Raw genomic sequence first — 23,621 nt, 5'->3', positions numbered from 1 at the left:
AACATACATCGAAGCTATAAAACCAAATCGATATTTTTGTAACAACTCAGAGGTAACACGCTCGACTACGGAAACGTAGGTTTTGTATTCAAGCCTATCAATGTCATATTTTTTTTTAATTTAATCAATTGTAATAATTAATATTTTCAGGACAATTTCATATGCAATCACGCTAAAGGAGAGAAAAAAATAACGACCGAAGCAATTTTTTTATAGCAAAAACGATGTTTATAAGAGAAAAAATAATTTAATTATCGCTTCGTTTTTCACCGATAACTCACGATCCATAAGAGGTACATGGACCACAAGCATATAAATAGATTCCTGAGAGCAAGATCTTTCTCATGCAATAGTCAAAATTATGATTCGAGCATAATTCATGCTGAAACTATAGCCATTTCCGGTTTCACCTCCATTTTCGGTTCTGAGGTCGTTAAGATAAATTGTTATTTAAGGTCGAATTTGAGAGCACCGAAACGTACAGAGTAACCCCCAATCATCAAAATCCAAAAATTTTCCTTTCTAACCTCAAAAAATGCAAATAATCGTATTTATGCTTGGATCATAAAATTAAGGATGTCATTCGGAAGATCGGGACGAGACGGTTTCCAAACACTGGCTGTTGATTGTATTCGGTTGGATAGATCAAGAGATATTCCCGAAAATCTGCAAAACATAAAAATGTGCATAACTTTTATGTGAATGATGCTACGGGGTTGATTGAGGGGTCATATGAAAGACCTGGACCTAAGTATTAAATTGGATCCCCCCTATAGGATATCCCCGTCAAAAATGCCGTATCTCGCTTAGTTTTCGAGTTATGAGCGTTTAAACGTTTTTTTATGTTTCATTGGAGCATAGCTCCGTTTTTCGCCGATAACTCACGATCTATACGAGGTACATGGACCACGAGCATATCGATAGATTCCTGAGAGCAAGAGCTTTCTAGTGCACCAGTCAAAATTATGATCCGAGCATAATTTATACTAAAAATATAGCCATTTCCGGTTTCACCTTCATTTTCGGTTCTGAGGTCGTTAAGATAAATTGTTATTTAAGGTCAAATTTGAGAGCACCGAAACGTACAGAGTAACCCCCAATCATCAAAATCCAAAAATTTTCCTTTCTAACCTCAAAAAATGCAAATAATCGTATTTATGCTTGGATCATAAAATTAAGATGTCATTCGGAAGATCGGGACGAGACGGTTTCCAAACACTGGCTGTTGATTGTATTCGGTTGGATAGATCAAGAGATATTCCTGAAAATCTGCAAAACATAAAAATGTGCATAACTTTTATGTGAATGATGCTACGGGGTTGATCAAGGGCTCATATGAAAGACCTGAACCTAAGTATTAAATTGGCTCCCCCCTATAGGATAACCCCGTCAAAAATGCCGTATCTCGCTTAGTTTTCGAGTTATGAGCGTTTAAAGGTTTTTCTATGCTCCACTGCAGCATAGCTTCGTTTTTCGCCGATAACTTACGATCTATAAGAGGTACATGGACCACAAGCATATAAATAGATTCCTGAGAGCAAGATCTTTCTAATGCAATAGTCAAAATTATGATCCGAGCATAATTTATACTAAAACTATAGCCATTTCCGGTTTCACCTTCATTTTCGGTTCTGAGGTCGTTAAAATAAATTGTTATTTAAGGTCGAATTTGAGAGCACCGAAACGTACAGAGTAACCCCCAATCATCAAAATCCAAGAATTTTACTTTCTAACCCGCAAAATATGCAAATAATCGTATTTATGATTCGATCGTGAAATCAAAGGATGTCATTGGCAAGATGGGGGACGAGACGGTTTCCAAACACTGGCTGTTGATTGTATTCGTTAGTAAAATCAGGAGATATTCCCTGAAAAACTGCCAAAACATAAAAATGTGCATAACTCTTATGTGAATGATGATACGGGGTTGATCGAGGGCTTATATGAAAGACCTGGACCTAAGTATTCGTTTCATTGCAGCAAAGCTCTTTTCTCTGTAAATAACTGGTGGCAAGAGAAGTAATTATAGCTATTGTTAGATGCCGGGTTGGCGTGCCATCTTGCGGTCATTTTTATGAATGCTGACTGCATTTCTCAGCTCCCATATGGACTGAACTTCTATACTGGTCTCTCTTCTCTAATGGATAATAAACATATTTCTGTGTCTTGCAATCGGCCATCTTTATTCAGTAACTCAATGATTTTTCACTCTCTAGATGCCACTACTGTATGATTTACCGACTTCAATTGTCCACTATTATGATTGTATTTATGTTTATTCATTCATATTAAATAAAGAAGCTAGTTTTTATTGAATATTTATAAGAAAATATTCCGTTGAAAAATGTGTTTATCTCATTCGAATTATTTATTTTATATCGTATGATAATTCACACACTCTAAGACTCTCTTATGCATTCTCCAACAAATACAACATGAACTATACTACAAAGAAAAAGATTGGTATTCATACACAAACGACATAAGCTTTGTTGCTTAAATATTTTTTAGTTAAAACATTACTGTAAAAATAAATTAATTTTAAAATTTCATAAAATAAATTAATTGCTTTTTTTCAAATTTTTTAAAAATGTCGAGCTATTGAAGTTAAAAATTATTTGTAGATGAAAAGGCATCCTTTTATTTTTCTTAATCACTACTATAAATAAAATCAACAAGTATTTTAGTATCTATGCATTCTAAAGATTTCAAATAAAAACGTGAAATTCAACGGGCCAATTACAATTATTATTGACTCGAAGTGATGAGTATTATTTCGTCTAGTTAATTCATTTTTTACCATTTTTTTTTGTCAAACGCAACAAGATGTGTATCTTTGGGTCCATGATGCTCAAATCTTTCTGCGATCTCTGCTATTTATAAACGCATTCAGATTCTACGGAAGCCACGTACGGGTACATAGTTCCGCCCAATCGACTTTTTTAAGCAAAAGGAAACGCAATTTTATAATTACAGGGTAGTCTATACTGTCCATATAAAATTATATGCTTCAGGCCATTTCTCTTGAGTTTTCTCATTTTTTTACAGTTTATCTCTTGTGTTTTTTTTTAGCTCCAGAATAATTGATTCGCCATGAATGTTTTCAGTGCAGTCAACAACCTTAAAAATCACAATTCTCAATCTGATATTCAGTTATTTTGAAGAAATAAAAATTCTGAAAAAAAACAACATGTTGACGATATTTTTGTACAACAATAAATGGTATGTAAATCATTATTTCTCTATAAGACCATAGTTTACCTTGAAAACACTATTAAAAAAGGTATTTCTGCTAATCTCGAAGTGACTATTTGTGATTGAGAAAAAAACTCGAGGGAAAAAAAAATAAAAAGGAAGTGAAAACAGTAGCTGATGGTCAAGCGTTGGCGCCAGATTTTTTGTACCACCCGTTATAATTGCCATGGTGGACTCATCACGTTGGTTGAACGAACCAAATGATTACTACAACCAAGTCTTCATACTCTTCAATTCTTATTCATGTAAAACCCGTCCACACACTTGTGTCTAGACGAGCATGTCCGTGGATGAGGTGTCAGCAGCTTGGGTGACGGTTCCAAAGGCGGCTTAAACAAAACAATCTTTTATATAAAAGATACCAAGCAATACACTGATTAGACATAAGTGCAGTCAATGTTTATTGAGAAAAGTAAAATAAGTGAAATGTTTAAACAATTAATTGCATTTAAAGATATAAATTGAAATCAAATGTTTCAAATTCTGGTGGTTAAAATTTATTCAGTTATTATAAACACGTGTCAGAGAAATTTTGAATTCATTTAATTCCAAAATTAGAAAAAAATCTCTGAAACGGCTACTTATTTGAATCACAAAAGATTAACCATCAGCATCCCTGAAATAGAGCCTTGGGATCGCGCGTGCGGATCAAGTACTTGTCAGCATATTAGTGGATATGCATGTGTATATGTAGATATACGTATACATGTATGCATGCTAAAAAGCCACGAAGCATCTTCAAGGCCATATTTGATACGATAGAGAGAAGAAAGAGAGAAGTTTTGTTGTAAGTTCGTAACACGGGTAGTCCAGCTCACGGTTTAAATCGCATTAAAACCACGATGAGGCTTTCAGCTTCAAAGAAAATGGATTATAAAGGATAGAACTGAGTTTAAGTACTTTTTCGAGACATTTATTATCTCCAATTTATTATTTTTTTTTTTTTTAACATTTTTTATATAATTTATAACTTTTATCATTTCAGATCTACTTTAAATAATAAATATTACTTTGTAAAAATACTTGAAATACTTCGAAAATGAAGTCAATAAATTTTTTTTTTTCTTTCCAATTTGGAAATAGATTGAATCTTAAATCAGATAATACAATTGTTGACTAGAGTCACATCTGCTATTTTTAGGTATTGATGAAGACGATATGACAAAAATAATGTGAACCAAACAACAAAATTATCAGCTAAAAAAAAAAAAAAACAAGGGTTGTCAGTTCACTGTACTGAAGAGAAACATATAATATAACTTTAACCATCTGTGATCATTTCAAGTTACTTTTAAACTTGTTTTTTATTTATCTTATTCCACCTAATATACTTTTCAAACATGAAAAAGAAAAACTTAAAAGATCAAAATATTGAAATCTATGCAATTAATTATTATATTTTAAATATTAACTTTTTACTCACACGTGATTTTAAAATTTAATACGATAATCTTCTTCATTAAAAGAGAAAAAAATAATCAAAAACCGAGTATATATAAGGAGAAGAAAATGAAAGAAAAGAAATGCTTGACTGCAAAGTACGAAAAAGACAGGTACTCAGAGGAAGAATAAAAAAAGAAAGATCAATGTTGATACTGGTCACTAGATAAAGAAGAAAAGAAAGAAAGGCGGAGGTCAGAGCAATGAAACCAGAAAAAAAGAGAATAAAAGAGAACTTTGGGCAACGAATAAGATGATTTGGCCAAGAAGAGGATGGGATGAAAAGAGACGAAAGCGATGAAACCGGCTATAACGCCAAAAGAGGGTTAAGACCAACGATGAAGCGAGAAGTTAGGAAAAAAATACCTGAGAGTGAGAGTTATAATGACAATGTTGATTGTATTAATAGTATAATCATCATACAAAGGAATAAAATCTACGATAAATATCATCTACAAAATTTTTTTCAAACTTATATTTTAAACATAAATTTAATCATTTACTTACCTTTAGTATTTACCTTCGAGAGAAATAAAAATTTTATTCTCTTATTATCTAAGTCGATGTTTTTTCGGCTCGTTCATCATTCACGAAATTTATACATAGAGTTGGAGGAGTAAGTCAGTAGCTGAAGCTGTTCTGGTATACGTGTGTGTTCAGTAGCTCTTATGTACGGTCGAAACTGAAAGGAATAAATATTGAACAACATTGGATGAAAGTACTAAAGAAAAGGATGCACATAAACAAGAAGAAGTAGATGATGATGATGATGATGATAATGATGATGAAGAAGATTCAAGCAAATAAAAATAAAAAAGTGACGTATAAAGAAAAAAGACATTCAAGGTGAAGTCGAGTATCTTACGAGTTAGTACGTTAAGGGCAAAAAGGTGGATTACCTGAGAATTGGTTTAAGATAAAAAAAAATAAACCATGAGTGTGAAAAAAAAATTAAAAAAGGAATAAACACTTATGTCTTAACTCGTTTAGATTGTAGTAATTATATCATACTAATCATTTTTTTTTCAATAAAAAATAAGGAGCATTGAATCAATAATGAATAATGAAAAATAAAAATGGTTAGTATTGAGGTTCAATAATTAGTCATCAACATTTATTGATGAATGTGCTGAATCAGCAGTTCATAACAGCAGCATTTACCTTGCAGAGGACACGGTGCAGTGTTGAATGACTCAAGCTGGTCCCCTTAGGGCAGGAGAAACTAAGTCTGCTGACTCTGCAAGAGTTTCAAAACGTAAAGAAGAGGGAGGAAGATATACGTTGCAATGACCGGGCTTTGAACTCGCTGCGTGGTAAACAACAGGTACATTGCACCCTGCGCGTAATTCGTAAGTGCTTACGGGCTGGACGAAGTGAATCAGAAGTAGGGATGAGATGAAGAGGATGAAAAGATGGTAGCTGTAAGCATACGCCTTGAGTCACGTTCACCATCTCTCCAACTAACGGCCTACTTGCATGCGCATCGCTTTCTTTTATCCTTTTTATTCTGATAACCAAATCGGGTCTTAAAAAAGATTTAAAGGATCATACTAATACTTAAAAAAGGAAATCAGTAATATTAAATTATCTATCGAATATTAATGTGTATAAAATGTCAATGTATTCTTATTGAATAATTTTTTTTTTTTAATGATTCTTTAAGTAGTAATTCAATTTTCCTTCTGTAGAGAAAAATTTTATTCATAGCTGTGATGATCATCATTATCTAGCTTTAATTATCTCACAACTATTACCTAAACGCTTAGAAGTGAGTTTATCTTCTTGATTACAGACTTAAGAATTATATTTCATAATTAAGATATTTTAAGAGTTCATTATTTACGTAAATTGATACTACTATTATTATCAAATGTTATTTTTAATATTTTATTAACAATCTCTATTAATTATTGATTTAATTAAAATCCATGAAATTTTTCTTTTATCATCAATTAATAAATTATTGTACAGTATTTTTGATACTTGTATATACATCTGCGTATGTTCTAAAAATAATTAACTATTCAGCAGTTGCGCCTTAGTAACAGCACTCAGTCTACATCAAGAACTTTATTGTTGTTCGACATATATCATCATATCATAAGTTGCATTCACATATTCACATACAGGATGTATGCTAGATAGTCTTTCAATTACTAGATTTTAAAATTCATTATAATCATATAAAATGAAATTCCTTTTTCAGTAATAAGAATGTTAATTGAAATAAATAAAAAACACATTAGTTATCAATATATTTTTTTTTATTATTAATAATAGTGTTTTTATCTATTTATGTTAGTTATTATCTTTAAATTTTCTTATTATTAAGTTTAATTATAATTATATTTTTCTTAAAATATAATATTTTTAATGATTTAAGACTTATGTGGAATTATTTATTTATAAAAAAATGTAAAATTATTCACTGGTTATGTTTAATTATTACAATTTGAAATCATTATTTTTCTATACAAAAATTGATTTATTTATGATTTCAATGTAATAATCTGTTTAATATATCTGATCATTAGTTTCAAACAATTTTGTCAATATTTAATTTTAAAGACATTTTCTATTTAAAATAAAAAAAAAAAAAACAAAATTATTAATGTACACTTTTGCTCGTTTGGGAGTTATGATTACTTTACAATACAAATTCTCATTAAATCTTAATTAATATAGAATGACTATAATCTAATTTAAATTTACTGAGATCATACTAATACATCACAGGGTTACATTAATTATTTTTGTATTGATACTATTTTTTTTTTTTTTTAATTTTCCTCATCTTTTATTATTTTATTTGTATGGTGTATAACAGTAAAATATCTCTAAATTAGTCAATTTTGAAAGCTAGATTATTCAAATAGATGTAATAACCAGAATTATAAAATTTTAAATAATTCTATAAACATGATGTTTATTGGTAGATATAATACCATTGTTGAATTTATATAAAAAGTCTCATCTTATATATAATTTTGTAAATCGTTTCTTCCTTTCTGTATAAATGAAATTTAAATTTAAAAGAAATGACTTTAAAAAATTATTATTATCAATTCAATGCAAGAAGAAATTTAAAAAAATATTTTTCCATTTTCATTGATTATTAATTAGAATAATAATGATCATTTAATTAAAGACATTTATTTAATTTAAAAAATAGCTTGTGTAACCACCAGTCGTATTTTTGGTTATAATCTCAACATGAAAAGTAAACAAAGAAAACATTAATAAGAACGGTATGATGATAATGATAAATGATAAAGACACACAAAATGTGACATATGAACAAGAAGAAACATGATTACTTTTATTAATGCAACTTAATATTTAATAAAAACAATAATCAGTATAGCAAATATATTATTTGTAATAAATTTTTAATTATTAACAGTTTAGCATTCAAAATTAGAAGAGTAGGATTATTTTTTCTGAAGATTGTTTTAAATTTGAATTTAATTGTTATTTGTATAAATCACTTCTATATTATTTATGTAAGCAATTATTTTATCACAAGTTATTTGCGATTAAAAATGATAGAAATAGTTTTTTCCATTATTTTCAAATATATATAGCGAGAGACATAGGCAAAAATCGAAAAATAATGGTTTGGCATCGGCTGTACTTGAGTTATTTTGTACAGGAGATCAATGCTTTCAATTCTTGGGTAACATAATTAAGGCTACATAAAAAGTCTTTTTTACACAACTTGAACTGTAGCACAACGTTTTTTTTGTTTGTATATATGCAATTTATTTAAAATTGATTTTCTATTAACAAATTATATATTTAAAAATCGCCGATCATTTATTAAATTATTAATGCTTTTTGTAATAAAAATTTTATTTTTATTATAAATGAATTTTTTCGACCAACTCAAGACATGATATGACGATTATATTATTCTCATTTCAAATATTACAAATATTTTAGTAATTAATTATTATTTAGTAAGTAATTTTGGACATATTTAAAGATCTATTAAATCTACAATAATTTGATCATCGTTTATTACATATAAAAAAGTACGGAAATAAAATGAAACATTTTATTACATTTATAGTGCCGGCATGTTCAATAGTTGTTAAAGACAATGAAAAGTACGTAAATTTTTTCTTTAATTTTACGTAAATTATATCTAAATTATTTTAACACGAATATAGACGTCACATTGTGCGTCAAATTGCTTTTTATCATCAATTACACACTCATTTTTGTATCATCATAAAAAAACAAACAAAGAAAACATCCAATTTTTATATACTATTTATAATATATTACAATAAATTTCGATAATTTCGTTTTTTTTTTTTTATAATTTTAATTTATAATATTATAGAGAAAATTCTTTTATTTCTCTCTAAACAACAGGTTTTTATTTTACCTATTAGCCAATGTATTACTGTATTATTAAATATATTTTTTAATAATTATTACTAATTAGATATGATAATAATCTGTTCCTGCATAATTTGCACTAGCAAAAGCCACGAGGATTTAATATCCAAATTTGTATTTTATTTTATTGAAATTCAATAACATTTATATCAGAAATACATTTAATGCCCCTGATTGAAAACGAAAACCCAATAATCGAGGAATTAAAAAATTAAATAAACAAAATATGTTTATTTAAACGACATTTTTTTTTTTTTCATCATCATCATTCAACCTGATATTTAATATTCCTTTTATCCTCGTGTCATTTGGTTGTTTTATCCGTCTCAAATGAATATAAAAACTACGTGAATGGCACAGCCAAAGGAGCCTGTACAAGTCCTTCTTTTCTGGCACTCGCTCAACTTTCACGCTGAGACGATTGATTTGACATTGCATTCTATAATTAAATCATTACAACATATTTGTATACTATTATTCCACAATTATGATTAATAAAAAATAATAGATTATTACACTATAATTAAAGTAGAAATATTTTTCAAAGTTCATTCATAATATTATTACTATTATTATTCATTGATAAGAATCGCCACAATCGTTGAAATATGTAATTAAGAGGAAGACACGATCCAATGACGAAAAAGTACGAGCTTAGCTGCGTATTTGACCCGCGTTGCGTGAAATCTTTTCTGGTGGCTCAACAATAATCTTCTTTGTACTAGCGTTGCTGATTGTACGCTTGCGACTTTTCATATAATCTATAACAAATAAAATTATTTATATTAATATATTTCATCAATTTCTCAAACACTAATATTATTAACAAAATCGTATAATTTATGGGAAATCTTTCGATGAATTTTTATTTTACATTTTGGGAATAACATCTGTTCAATATTTCAACTTTCTAAGATAACCAATAGTACATAGTGTACATAGATAGATATCATGGGGTGATTTTATATCTATTGTTAAAAGTCCTCTTCACATATTTTTCTCACCCTAACTAAAAGCTTAATCATTCAAAGTAATCTCTAACTATTCTATTTAATTTTAACTAATACTCATATTTTAAAACTTGTAAGTTTAAAATTTATTTGCTAAAAAATATTTTAATTTCCAACAAGACATATTCATTCATATCTTTTTACATCAAAAGTATACAATACAATTATGGTAATGTTGATGATATCTTGATCTAGAGATACTCTTTCTGAATTGTTGTTGTTTTTTTTTATTAAATCAAATATAAAGAGAAATATTGATAAATATAAATTAATGTCCTATGATGAAAATTTCAATTCATTTTCTACATCAACGAAATACTTGGGTATTTTTAGATATTTCAAACTTCAAGGTCAAGTCGCGTGGAGGTCTTGATAATTTATCGAGTGTAAGCGCGAGTGGGCATGCGTTTATAACAGAAACGATTCGCAAAAGTTGTGGCGGGTCAGGGAGTCACTGGATGGTGAAATGTCTAAAATTGTATACTCCTATCCACAGCTAAATCTACAACATTAACGTAATATTTGATAAATATTTTAAAATTTATTGTCTGATAAAATTATCTTTCATCTTAGTTGGTAACATTTAAAATGATTGTCTAATGAAAAGTAACAAATATTAGTAGGCAGTTTTATTGAATCAATAAATACCCACGGATTTTAAATGGAAAAGAACAGCTGATACCCCCATGTATGTAAGACCTCACATGTGTATCATGGGGGTGAATAAAAGAGGGTCTAGTCAGTGAAGCGTACGAGCTTGCAGGGGTGCATTAGGGATATAACCCTAAGTCTTGTAACAGCTGACTGCTTTCTCATTAATATGTACGTTACAAACATTTTTCCCTTCAACTTTTATAATTTATATATATTTTTATTTCATATTCAAGTTTGTATAATAAAATAAACGTAAAAATAAAATTTTCAAATATTTAAAATAATTATTCTTTTATCATGAGTATAATGAAAACGACTTTATCACAATAACCTTTTCGCAATGGCAGTACAAATAAATGACTAGAGATAAAATTTTCAATTGGTGTCGGATTGATTGCATTTAAGAAAACATTTTTTATGTTAAACTTTTAAGAAGATAATTTTTTTTTTTGCTTTTACTTATATTATTAACGATTTTATTTATGTCATTTTCACAAGATCAAAAGTAACTTGACGTTGAACTAAATTGCATAACTTTTTCAATTAAAAATGTTCTATGAAATGAGTTCATGTTTTGAATATAAAACGTAGCTGATATGAGTTTACTTTAAAATACAAAACACTGATATTTGTTACTTAATAATATAGCTTGTGCGATACTATAAACTGATTGAAATTAATGTTTAATTATCAATTCAAATATCATTACAGTGTCAACTGTTTAATTTTTTCTTTCTTGATGTGTATTTGCTTTTGTTATAAAATATCTAAAATATAAATAAATATTTAAATAAAAATAAGATAGTAATAAAATTATTCTTACCAGTTATACGTGATTGATTTCTCGCAGTAACAGGCAAAATTGGTGTCGTAGGGTCTTCCATTAGACAGTGTTTATGTCTACAACTTTCGTCGACAAAATGTTCGTCAGATTCTCCAATATCCGGTACTCGAGGATCTTGTGGTGGAGTTCTTTCGGCTTTCCCAACTTCAATGACGTCAGTGTTCATGGGAGAAACCGACATGGATCTTCTAGATGATACAAATGATGATGTTGGTTCACTTTGTTTTCTTGGTGTTGGAGGTGAATTCTTTCTCAGATAGGGCATTCCTCTGAGAGCATAAGGTTCCGGTACGACTTCTGCTGGTGCAACAATTTCCCAATCATATCTTGAATTTTCTTTGGGAATTTCACGATGGAAATCAAAACCCCAACGTTCAGCATCAAGTCGAGATTGAACTTCAAGTTCACGTTCAACGAGTGCTCGTGCTGCTACACGATCAACGGGTCCAAAAAGATCCCGCCGGACTCTTGCAAGAGCCGCTCGACTTGGTGCAACACGGCCACCACCCCCTAGATTACGACTTTCAGTCATCATCGCCGGATTCATTACTCTCGCGCTCATATTTTACTTCTACTTATTGTGACTTTTTTAATTTTCGCCTTGATACTTTAAATAATTTATTAAAAAATTATGTTAAAAAAGAAATTCTTCACTTTTGTTTGACAATTATTTTTATAAATTCGAGGTTAGAAAGTCAAGTTTTTAAAAAATTTATAGAAAAAATTAAATCTCCCGCGTGACACAACACCATTTCAATTAATAGATTGTAAAAACATTTAGGCCTACTATAGACTTTGAGAAGAATTAGTAGCTTGATGAAACTCAGCACGAGGATAGTTTTCCAGGAATTTCTTACCAAGTTACACACGTATTTACAGGCCACACTGCGCACCAATACGCGTGTGTATTAATGTACGTTTTCTCTCTCTATCTATCACAAACATAACATATACACACACAAACTTTTTAGTGGCCTCTGGCAGACTAGAGTAGCGTGCGCAGCATTGAGATGTGGCAACGTTGTATATGCCTTGGTTTCGAACAAGTTCTGACGTAGATGCTTGAAAGGCGGGAGAAATTATTGCATTATATCAAATTAACTTTAACAAAAATTTTTAATTATTCAAATATATAATTTTTTTTCAATATCACTAGGTTAATTATATTAACACTTTATTTTTATTACTTATAACTTCACAGTCACATACTCCAATATTTTTCTTTCTCTGCCTTGTCTCCTCCTGGCAACGCCGAATAGCGGGTCTTAAAGAGAGCGTCAATCGCTTGTGACAATTTGGCAACACTGCATACAACGCACTTGCGTGTGAGACGTAGAATAAGTTGAGTTTTAATCACGTTCTCTTACATACTCGTTGTAATAACTTTAATATTATTTTATCCAGTATTTCAACAAGTGTACCAAATATCACTTTATAATAATCATAATTGCACTATGATTACCACTAAATTCATTTTTTTTTAACTCACACCTTCGACATTTTTATCCGACATTAAATCATTGTAGCGTAACAGTATTTTATAATAATATATTAACAGTTATTAACTATAATACGGCTTTCAATATAATGTTAAACACTTGGTAGATATGTATACAGACAAAACCCGCCAAGTTCGACGATAAGCGCGTGCGTGTTGATATACTTAGGTAAAGCAAATTTGAAAACGCTGGCGCAGTTTTGTAAGAGTGAAAATACCATCGAGCGCAGATACGTGTAACTTACGTGATAAGCGCTCTCTAGCGACTGGTGTTGGTGCTGTTTGCTGCAGGCGTCCTCAAGACTCAACTCAACTTCGGCTCTTATCGGTATTATTCGGTTAATTTCTATCATTTGCGCATGCGCATTACCCCACTGTTATTACACTTTTGTCTCACCCCATCGTCTCCCCTCACTCCAATTCTCCAAGATGCAACCGCCATTTCATGATTTCATACTTCCCGCTATGTATACTTGGCTCTACATAAGCGCATTCGTTTCGTCTTTCGAGATTGAGTAAAACTAACTACAATACTTGTGAGCTATTAAACGTTTAATCACAGAAACGAGACTCTGATAGTAACTAATTATTATTTTCTTTGATAATTTTTTTTTTTTTTTCGAACTTAACCTATTGTGATTTTTTTTTTTCATTTCTCATATCATGTTAAATACAACAATAGAACATACTTGTTTATCAAAAATACATCTGTTTTTTTTTCTATAAAAACTCCGAAAACAGAATTGGAGCAAATATGACATTTTGATATTTTTTTTTTTTTTTGATAAAATTAAAAGATGTCTCATTATATTATCTTAGGTTATAATGATAAGAAATTATTTTAAATTAAAAAACACATAAATATTTTCAAAATAATAACGATTATAGTGAAACAAAAAAAAACAAGTATTATTTGAGATTATCTATTAATTTTGTTAGTCAGTATAATTTAGCTCATTGAGATTATACCTAATCTTATAAGTTTCATTGAACTGTAAAATCGAATTCACGAACTGAAAAAAATATAATTAATATATTGTAGGTGAATTATTGCAATAAATATTAAGTATATCCATCATAAATATTTATAATTTATATGTCTGGATGATTGAAGAATTTTTTTTTTTAAATTAATGCATGTTATAGAAGTAGTTGTAAAATTGTGACTGTGAATTAAATTATATTTGTTGATAAATATAAGCCGAAATAATAATGATCCATAATTCTTGATCATAGATCTCCTTTATGTCTGGTGACCCCAGTTGATGATTGTGTGATAGAGAAAAGGTAATATATGTCATTGATAAAATTTTCAGATTATTCTTCAGTTAATGTGATTAAGTGTATTGACATCGTATGCCCGAGGAAGAATTTTTAATTTGATATTGAAATACTGAAAAAATATTTTAAATCTCTTCAACATAAAAGAGGATACTGATTAATCAGTATCATTTTTCATACTATAGTATGAAAACTCTCGAAGAGTGTACCGTAGATAATAATGACCACGTGAACCAATCATAGCTGTACAATTCTTCCAATAAGTGTAAGTCTGTGCCTGCTAGATTCTTTGCCGGGAGATTGTGGAGGCGTCGATTCTTTTACAGACAGCAGCATCATCATCATCATTTTGTGTGAGTCAACGTTCATAAGTAGAGTTATCAAAGTAAAGAAAATTTATTAATTACTTGCATGAATTTTATTAAAATATATTATCAAATGGTAGATATTTTTTATACAAAACATATCAAATTTTAATGTGTCATATAAATTCATTTCTTTCACAGTTATTGTATATATTTTAATAGCTTGAAGGTTGCAAAGGAAGATGTGGGTTAAAAACACAAGTTCTATAATACTTTCGCTTTTAATCTCCCTTTGCTCGATAAATTTTCTATACATTATGTGTATATTTATAGAAATTGAAAAATAAAATCTTATCAATAAGTCGTTAAGAAACCTGTTTTCATTTAATTAAATGCAGAAAATAAAATGACCCAATTTTGATTTTCTAAACCAACAGCTTTTCTCATAACACTTAATTATAATAATTCATTTTAAATCTTATTAATATTATGACTAATAAATATTTATTAATTTTAAATATCTCTACGATTGAAAGACAATGATTGCAAAAATTATTTGATAATAAAAGTACTATTTTTACAAGCAATAAAATGCCCAAATTAAAATAAAAATACTCATTTAAGTTATCACTTATGAATTTAAATTCAAATCTTATACATACATAATTCAATAGATGTATTTGGTTGCATTGTATAGTAGTACGTCATGGATACATAACCGAAACTGGGTCGTACTCAGACATGAGATAAACTTTTTTGTGTTTTTCTCTTTGCTTTCAACCATTATCAATTCATACATTCGCATTTATATTTATAAAAAAGTCAGTGATGATGGGAATTAACTTTTAGTTGGCCTAATTATATTGCAGAATAAATTAATTTAAAGTAATAAATATTAATAAAACAAATTTTTCTCTAATTGATGTGCATCTGCAGTAATACAGATTACATTGACATGAAGTTATTATTACTTGTTTCTTGTTTATTATCAGTCTCTTTAAAATCTTCATGAGGTCGAACATATTCCCAATTACCAGGTAAAGGTCGACCATTAACAAAATCAAAATTCCATTTTTCTTCCATCTATAATAAATAAATAAACCATTAATAATAATTAGAAACTATTTAAAATGAATATCTTAATTACTATATATTCATTATTGACAGACTTTAATGTTAAATAGTTCAAAATTTGATAAAATAATACCTTTTTTCTAGCCATGTCTATTTCTTCTAAAAACTTGTTAGTTAAATTTTCATCAGCAGCTTGACTTTTTCCATTTTGATCCTCTTCATCTACAAACAATTTCCTTCGTACTTTTGTTAATTTTTTATTTTTATCATCACTGTACTTGTTCTGTTCCATTATCAAATTTTCCGGTTATGTATCACTGTAAATTGATAATCAGAATGATAATTGGCACACTTTCATCGTGTGAGTAAACATTACAGCATGGTACGTTCTATATCAGACAGATCGACGCCTAAGTCAAGTAAAACACAAAGAGGAATAGTAAGTTTAATTCAAGATACCAACGGGATTATTTACTTTCTGGGAATTCTGGTATGATTTATTCATCACTACACTATTTTATTCCTATCTAGACATATTGATAGTAATTAAATTGTTGTAATATTTTATAAAATTTTTAATAAATTTTTAAACATAATCTAATAAACAAAAAAAAAAAGTATTTTGGTATTTATTTTTAAATAAATTATCACTCTATTGTGTAAGTATATAACAAATGTTCATTTGAAACAAAGAAAAGTCTTGACAACTATGATGATTTACTCACAATTTTTCCAGGTATTCTATTCACTTTTTTTATTGTTGTGATCACATATGAAAATCACGTGGTCATCAGTAAAATTTTAAAACAGAAAGGCATTTTGTTGCAATATGCCAATTGATAAGAATACCGACTGAAAAGGAATCAATATCCTGAATGGTTGTTAGGGTAACTCCCAATCCCATATTGGGGAAGATTCAGGGTTGCGTACGCAACTAAATTTATATTTTATTCTCTTATATCTCTAAAAAGCATGCGCTAATATCAATTAAAAATTCAACTAAACATTATTGTTTTCAATGTAACCAAATCATCATGTGACAAGCAATTTGAATGGTCACTTGAAAGATCATTCATTCAAAGTTATTTGATAAGAATATTATTATTTCATAATTTTATTTAAAAGTCTATTGGATTATATATGAATTAAGAAGTATCACTTTCAATTTTCCTTTAAATATTTCAACTAAAAGTTTTAAGAAACACTTCTTGATTTTCGTAGGAAATAAATAGTTGATTATTAAATCATTAAGTAATGACCTAAGTTGATGGATATTACTTTGTTATTTTCTTAAATAATTAATCACTTAATTGTTTGATAAAACATTTTGTTGAAATAACGAATTTTTATTTAAATTAACAAAGAAAAGTACTACCTTTCACGGAGGCTGAAATGCAACTGAGAGTAGGTAAAATCTATACACAATGCTAGTACAGTGTACACTGCAATTGTAGGCTATAAGTAACGGAGCTAGCCTAGATTCACTTGTTCATTAAAACATACACATATGACGTGGCATTTTTAGTGAACATTATCAAGATATTTTCACGTCATTCCAAGTGTCCATTTATTTTCTGCAGCATTCCATCAATTGTATTCAACTCTGGTATACACTTTTTCCTTTCCAGGCATTTTTACAGTTTTCGATGATCTTCTCAGTTACAAAATTAGCACTGTTGTAAGAAATATTTTTCATTAATTTATTTAGCGGTATTTAAATGATCAATTTTATTGTTATTCCATTATGAAGTTTGAGTAAAAGATAAACATACGTTTTTGACCCATTCGGGTGGGATGAATGACCGGCTAATAAGATTCTCGTCTAACGGCGACTCTTGTATGCATCAAATATGAATGTAATGGACGGATTCGATTGTAGACTGAGTAAGATCCTTGAAACAATAACAAAAAATTCCACTACTTTTTATTGAATATTAACTATTTTTAAATATTCTTGAAAAACATACCTTTTTCTGTTGATGATCAAATTGCATTTTTCCGGGTGCATAAAAAATTTATAAAGAAAAAATAACAATTAAATTCATTGTAAATATAATGGTTTCTAGCCAAAATTAGATCACCAGCATGAAAGAATTGATTTTTTCAACATTGGTGTAAAATTAACCTCTTTTATTCACCAAGATTCTTTATTTCTAATGATTGATAGGAATCAGTCTTATAAAATTCAATTTTACAATAAATATTGTAACAATGTTTGTCAAATAACTATTGAGATCTTTATGTTAAAAATTAACATTTCTAAAAATTAGAGTAAGTAGACCAATAAACGAACACCATGTTGAAGATGGTAACCTGTGAGAAGAATAAACAAATTTCAATAAAATGTTTTTGATATTGTATTCGTTGATTAGTGGGTTTACCTTTTAATCCATTTTGGTAGCGTAATGAACACATGTTTGTAATAATGAGTCTTTTTAATAATAATTACTTCATTCAGTTCACAAGCCATCATCAAAGAACTGAAAATTCAGTGAGAAGTGTAGTAGATAAAGATTCTCACAGGTTTTACCACATCCAAAATTTGTGGTGATATTCTATTTCGAGAGAATACCACAAGTGGTTTATTAACAAATTTATATCACCAGGTAAATAACATCTACCCTTTGAGACTAATATTATTTAGGCTATAATAACCTCAAATTTAGAATGATTAGTTATTGCATAAAAATGGCAAGTTTATGAATAGATATCCAATGTTAATCAATACTTATTGGAAATATAACTGTCAAATACATAAATACGTTGATGTGGTTGATCAGATTACATTAAAAAGGAAGTGTAAAAGAATGAAAATCTTGAGAATTGATGATGTATACTGTTTAAGGGAAGCCAACTTCCGTTTGTGGCTTTCACGGAAGTCAATCTGACAAAAGGATGCTCAGGAGTGTAATGGACACCGATAGTCTGTCGCGAAAAGAAACCACGTATCCTGATCACAAATGCGGGCTGCTTACTTACTGGTTTCAACCAGCTCAACAATAGCTAAGACTGAGATATTTTAGGCTCTCAAGCACAAAGAAATTTAACCCGAACATGAAAATACTCTTAAAAGATTTATGTGACATTTGCAAAAATAAATCTTAAAAAAGAAAATGAGTAATGTTATACTAAAAGTCATATTATTTCACTATTTTTTAAAAAAAATTATTGCAATTTATGTGCCAGGTATTAACACCGACAAGACTTTAGTACCATTTTGTCTTTTACTTGTGCTGGAAGTTATTTCACGGTTCAGAGGGATACTCTGAGGACCTCCAGACAGGATCTAGGTGAGGCATCCGCTATTTCAATTCTCGTCAACATTTACATCCAAGTTTATTAATGAAGATACATTGATTGCATTTCGCTTTAATCATTTATTTTTTTAATTTTCATTTTAAAAATTGATTTATAGATTTTACATTATGATAAGCACATGTGTACACATGAGAAACAAAATTACTTCCATCAATATTTTTAGTTGAATAATCAAAATCAATTATTAAACTATTCATAATTTTATTAAATAAATCATCTACTATTTTAAATCAGTTAAAAAAATCTGTTGGAAAAGTTTTTACTCATTAAAATAATTTTTTTACTTAATTTACTATTTTAGAGTACCAGTCATTAATAGATCTGTGAAAATAGACAAAAGCAGCTGTACTAAATATAATAAAAAACTTTCAATTCAAGTTCGGAGTAACATTTCATGTTCTATGTACTTATAAACATATTGGTGAGGGCGTATGTCAGTGTTGTTTTTTGATCGTAGTAATATATAAATTACTCAAATCCCCATTATGACCCCCATGGAAGCCAGCCAGGTGTTATAGAACGTTATAAATTTCATCTTTGATCTTTTGGAGCTGCTTCTTCAGCTGTCTAATATTTGAGGATTATTACACTGTGGCCACAGCACGTGCCATCAATTTTGCGTGTGACACGAATTGTTAGACAACGAGCGAAATACAGTCAGGCTTGATAAGGAATTAATGATAATGTTTTTTTACTGTTGTAGTACAATTAGGATTGCCAAATGATAGACTATACAGACGGGAAAAAAATATTCTGTGGTTTCAATATAATGCATGCAGTCTACCCCTTTTATTCTCGATAAAGTCTAATGATTTCGATAATTATGTAGTCAAATGAAAGGATGAATCATTAAATACACCAAATTTGTAATGAAATACGAATTGTTTATTGAATTGAACTTAAAAAAAATTAGTGACTAGAGTTGTTTTAAAATATCATCAGAAAATAAAATATACACAGTATTTGAAAAAGAAAACAATTACATTAAGTTAAGGAGTGTGAATTGTTCTCCATCATTGATCTTGAGTTAAACAATTAATTAGTCTTTGGAGGTGCTGCATCGTTGGTTCATTAAAGAATCAACCGTTTCAGGCTTCTGATGGATTTCATTGTTGAGACATTTCATTTCAATAAGTTTATTATTTATATCATCATTATTGTTAGTTTTAATGTTAAGTCGTATTAACTGTAAATTACAGAAACATTTACAATGATTTTGTAATCTCAAATAATCCATCTAAACCTCCACTTATCATTCACAAATTATTTACAAAAACTACTTAGATGATATGTGAATAGAACTATACAAATTATTAGGATACTTAGCAATAAATTCTAAATATACATATATATATATAGAAATAAATATACAATTATCTAAAACTAATAATAATAAAATAATTGAGGATCACGATGATAGCATTACATCTTAAAGTTATTCATTTCCAACATTTTTCTTTTTATAAATTTTCTCCTACTTTATATCTTTATTGCAATTCTATTTCATTAATTTCTGAGCATCTTGTTGCTTTTTTGATGTGTCCATGGCAGATACTAATGACTTTTTATTTCCATCGTTTTTACGTGATCTCCAATAATCTGTAACAAAAATAATAAATAATATAATACATTTCTTTTTATTTATATTAGTTGAGATGAAAGATTTAAAAGCTAGAAAAACTTATTCAATTATTCACATCAACACCATATGGTGATTATCTTGGAAAGGTTTTGCAAAAATATCTTTTGTGGCTAGAGATATTCTTCTACAAAAATTCTCTTTTTACTTGTAAACATCTGTTTCAACTATACCTAATGCGCATAACCGCAGATATTTTACAATAAGTCTCTTCTACTTTGGTTGAAATATACTTAACGAACATCTGTTGTATGTGATTTTTCCACATAAATTTCTCAATTTTGTATTGAAATTTATACTGTAAATACTAGAAAAATCCCTTCCTATTCTAAAATATTGGATTTTATGACAAAGTAATAAGAATTTACAACAGAAAATAATAGTAAAGAAAAGAAGAAAAATGTACTATTCGTAGCTTGTAAAGAGTTGAACTTCTTCTTCCGCATCAGCTAAAGCGGTCGATGACCGTTCGTGAGAACTAAGACCTCAAGTTCGTTGCTACACGTTTATAGAATTGTAGTAACAAAAGTAAAAATAGCTGACATAAACTTCCACTATTTCTGACAATTACATTGTTTCGATGACCAATCAGTTTTGTTAATAAAGTAAAATTATGAAAAAACCATGTTTAAGTCATGACAAAAGCAAAGTTGATTTTTTAAAATGCTACCAAGGTAGAATTGACATGTAGAAAAAGAAGTGTTTGTATTTATGTTGATTAAATCATGGGAAAAAGTAATGCGGACTTCTAGATTGACTTGACTGGGTTTCAAGTTGGAACAGGTGCAGCAGAAGGGCTGATGCAAGTTGACGCGCATCGTTGACTCAAGCCCATATCTGGGGGAAAGTAAAGGGATTGGTAGATAAGTAAAACTCAGTTTACTGTATATACATATATGTTCATTTAGTTTCTGAGATATTTTCTCAAAGACATATGTTACATTTCATAATTCATACAGTTTGTTAGATTTTCTGATAAGCGTAATACGATTCTTAAGACCATAAAAAAGGGTCAAATTGGAGCAACATATGTAATTATTTTTATAATATTCTTAAATATGGCAAACAGTAAAGCTGTGATTTTCTCATGACCTTTTTGGGGACACGAAAGAGTTGGAATTTTCATCTCATTCTAATAATATTTATCATCATAAATAATTTAAATAAATAAAATAAAATATTAGCTGTTAACACATTGGCTAATTTGTATTCAATATTAAACTATATAAACAATTTAACAAAAAATTTGTGAAAGAGACAAAAAAATATTGAACAATCACTAATTTTTCTTATTCATGAAAAATAGAGTGGCTGAATCATCAAGGTCCTTCAAGTATTTTGTATAGTAATATAAAGCCATTCTCATGACTCATATGATCCAAGCTATGATTCACGACCAACGAGTCTAGACCCGTTCGTGTCATTGGAAAATTCCTGACATTTTTTAATGCAATAATTCATAAAGCAAATTTATTTATTTTTTTTTTTTGAATACTATTCTATTCAAATTTACTCCATTGTAGCATAAAATAATAATAATAATACCAACAGATTATTTATATTTATTTATAAAAAAAGCATAAAAAATATATTTTGATTTTAAATAAAATTTGATGAAAGATTTGAATAGAATACTAAACACTATTTGATATTGAAGTGTAAAACTAGAAGCCAATGGAGGATAGCAGAGAATAATAAAGGATTAAAGACAAAGAGAAAAGACGGCAAAAAGAGAGAAACAAGAAGAAAGTACATGCGGAACGAGTTCTTGCCACGCGCCTCATCTTTTACTCTCTTTCTATTGTAACTACGTTGTATGTACCACGAGAAGCCCCTCGTGGGCCAACGTTTTCAAGCGTTGTGACTCTTCCAGTTTTCCCGCCAATACTAGTGATCAAGCTTGAGGGGATGCCACAAAGTGTTACTATTTTTTTTTTCTTCATATGCATAGTAACAAATTACTTCTGATACCGAGCCAATAATATTTTCATTCGTATCAAAAGCATTTTTATTTAATTGAGCTAAAAATCAAATATTTGATTAATTTATTGTCCACTGATGTGTACTAATCATACAATAATTGACACGCAATTACCCAAATTGTTCTTTTTCAAAAATTGATTTCTTAATAAAACTATATATTTCAATTATGTATGAATTTATTTCAATTAAATTATTTAAATAATTAATAAAAACTTACCATGAATGTATGTTTGTCGTGAATAGGGTAAAGATTTGTTTTTCCTTGGTGAACGTGAATCACTTCTGTCGAAATTTCTTTGATAATTCTCTTTATCTTCAGTACATGGATCAACACCCCAACGATTTATAAATCTTTTTCGATCTGCATCCAAAGATTCGTGCAAAAGTTCATCAGTGTCCTTGGGATTTGGAGTTCCGAACAGACAACGAGGAACGCGTGACTGCATCCTCGAGGCCAACATGTTACCAAAGTGCACTTCACGACAGAATGGAGCAGCTAACATATTGATTCACTCAAACTTTTTTTATCACAATAGAAAAATAAAGATTAATTAGCAAACATATATCAAATATTTTGCCAAAATTTATTATAATTCAATTAACATCTATTTATACAAATAAATATTTCCACATAAAATCTCTTCTCTCTAAGGCGGACGAAATCGATCTGATGAGACGGTTGCACACCAAGTGTATTCTTGAAGCCACGAGGTCGTTCCCCTTCCAAATGCAAGAAAGTTTGAATTCTATTGGTGTGCGTGGTGAGTGCGCAGTAAAATTGGCGGGCATCACAGGCTAACCAACGGATTATGCTTACTATAAGTGATTTCGAGAGCCCGCACATATACGCAGTTAGTATAGAGTATAAAGGAGAGGCAAAGAAAAGAGAAGGGCACACAAGTCTCAAGTTTTG

At 29.1% G+C, this 23,621-nt stretch overlaps 3 protein-coding genes and 1 long non-coding RNA gene across 5 annotated transcripts; all 4 read right to left on the bottom strand.

Annotated features, from left to right (window-relative positions):
• Positions 1–7,941: 7,941 nt before the first annotated feature.
• Positions 7,942–13,393, bottom strand: dap (dacapo). The gene is made up of 2 exons (XM_035096700.1): positions 11,590–13,393; positions 7,942–9,863 (listed from the first exon to the last, which is right to left on the bottom strand). The coding sequence occupies exons 1-2, from the start codon at positions 12,170–12,172 to the stop codon at positions 9,757–9,759; spliced, it is 690 nt and encodes a 229-aa protein (XP_034952591.1). The 5' UTR covers positions 12,173–13,393; the 3' UTR covers positions 7,942–9,756.
• A 1,919-nt stretch (positions 13,394–15,312) lies between these two features.
• On the bottom strand, positions 15,313–17,243 carry LOC118075075 (uncharacterized). 2 transcript variants are annotated; one of them, XM_035096702.1, is made up of 3 exons: positions 17,144–17,243; positions 15,902–16,085; positions 15,313–15,777 (listed from the first exon to the last, which is right to left on the bottom strand). In XM_035096702.1, the coding sequence occupies exons 2-3, from the start codon at positions 16,058–16,060 to the stop codon at positions 15,640–15,642; spliced, it is 297 nt and encodes a 98-aa protein (XP_034952593.1). In that variant the 5' UTR covers positions 16,061–16,085; positions 17,144–17,243; the 3' UTR covers positions 15,313–15,639. The 2 variants fall into 2 exon arrangements, with proteins under 2 accessions (XP_034952593.1, XP_034952592.1); XM_035096701.1 differs by lacking the exon at positions 17,144–17,243 and adding an exon at positions 16,494–16,749.
• Positions 17,244–17,317: 74 nt separating this feature from the next.
• On the bottom strand, positions 17,318–17,801 carry LOC118075120 (uncharacterized). The gene is made up of 3 exons (XR_004691268.1): positions 17,736–17,801; positions 17,541–17,660; positions 17,318–17,441 (listed from the first exon to the last, which is right to left on the bottom strand). It is a non-coding gene; the product is annotated as an uncharacterized lncRNA (long non-coding RNA).
• A 1,953-nt stretch (positions 17,802–19,754) lies between these two features.
• On the bottom strand, positions 19,755–23,393 carry LOC118075068 (uncharacterized). Its single transcript, XM_035096691.1, has 2 exons — positions 22,926–23,393; positions 19,755–20,685 (listed from the first exon to the last, which is right to left on the bottom strand). Exons 1-2 carry the CDS (start codon positions 23,209–23,211, stop codon positions 20,585–20,587), a joined length of 387 nt encoding a protein of 128 aa, XP_034952582.1. The 5' UTR covers positions 23,212–23,393; the 3' UTR covers positions 19,755–20,584.
• Positions 23,394–23,621: the final 228 nt, after the last annotated feature.

Source organism: Chelonus insularis, unplaced genomic scaffold (assembly GCF_013357705.1).
Source record: "Chelonus insularis isolate UGA/USDA-ARS -01 unplaced genomic scaffold, ASM1335770v1 contig_145_pilon, whole genome shotgun sequence".
Taxonomy (NCBI): domain Eukaryota; kingdom Metazoa; phylum Arthropoda; class Insecta; order Hymenoptera; family Braconidae; genus Chelonus; species Chelonus insularis.
Note: the sequence above shows the minus strand (reverse complement) of the source record. Positions and strands in the feature narration are given on the sequence as shown.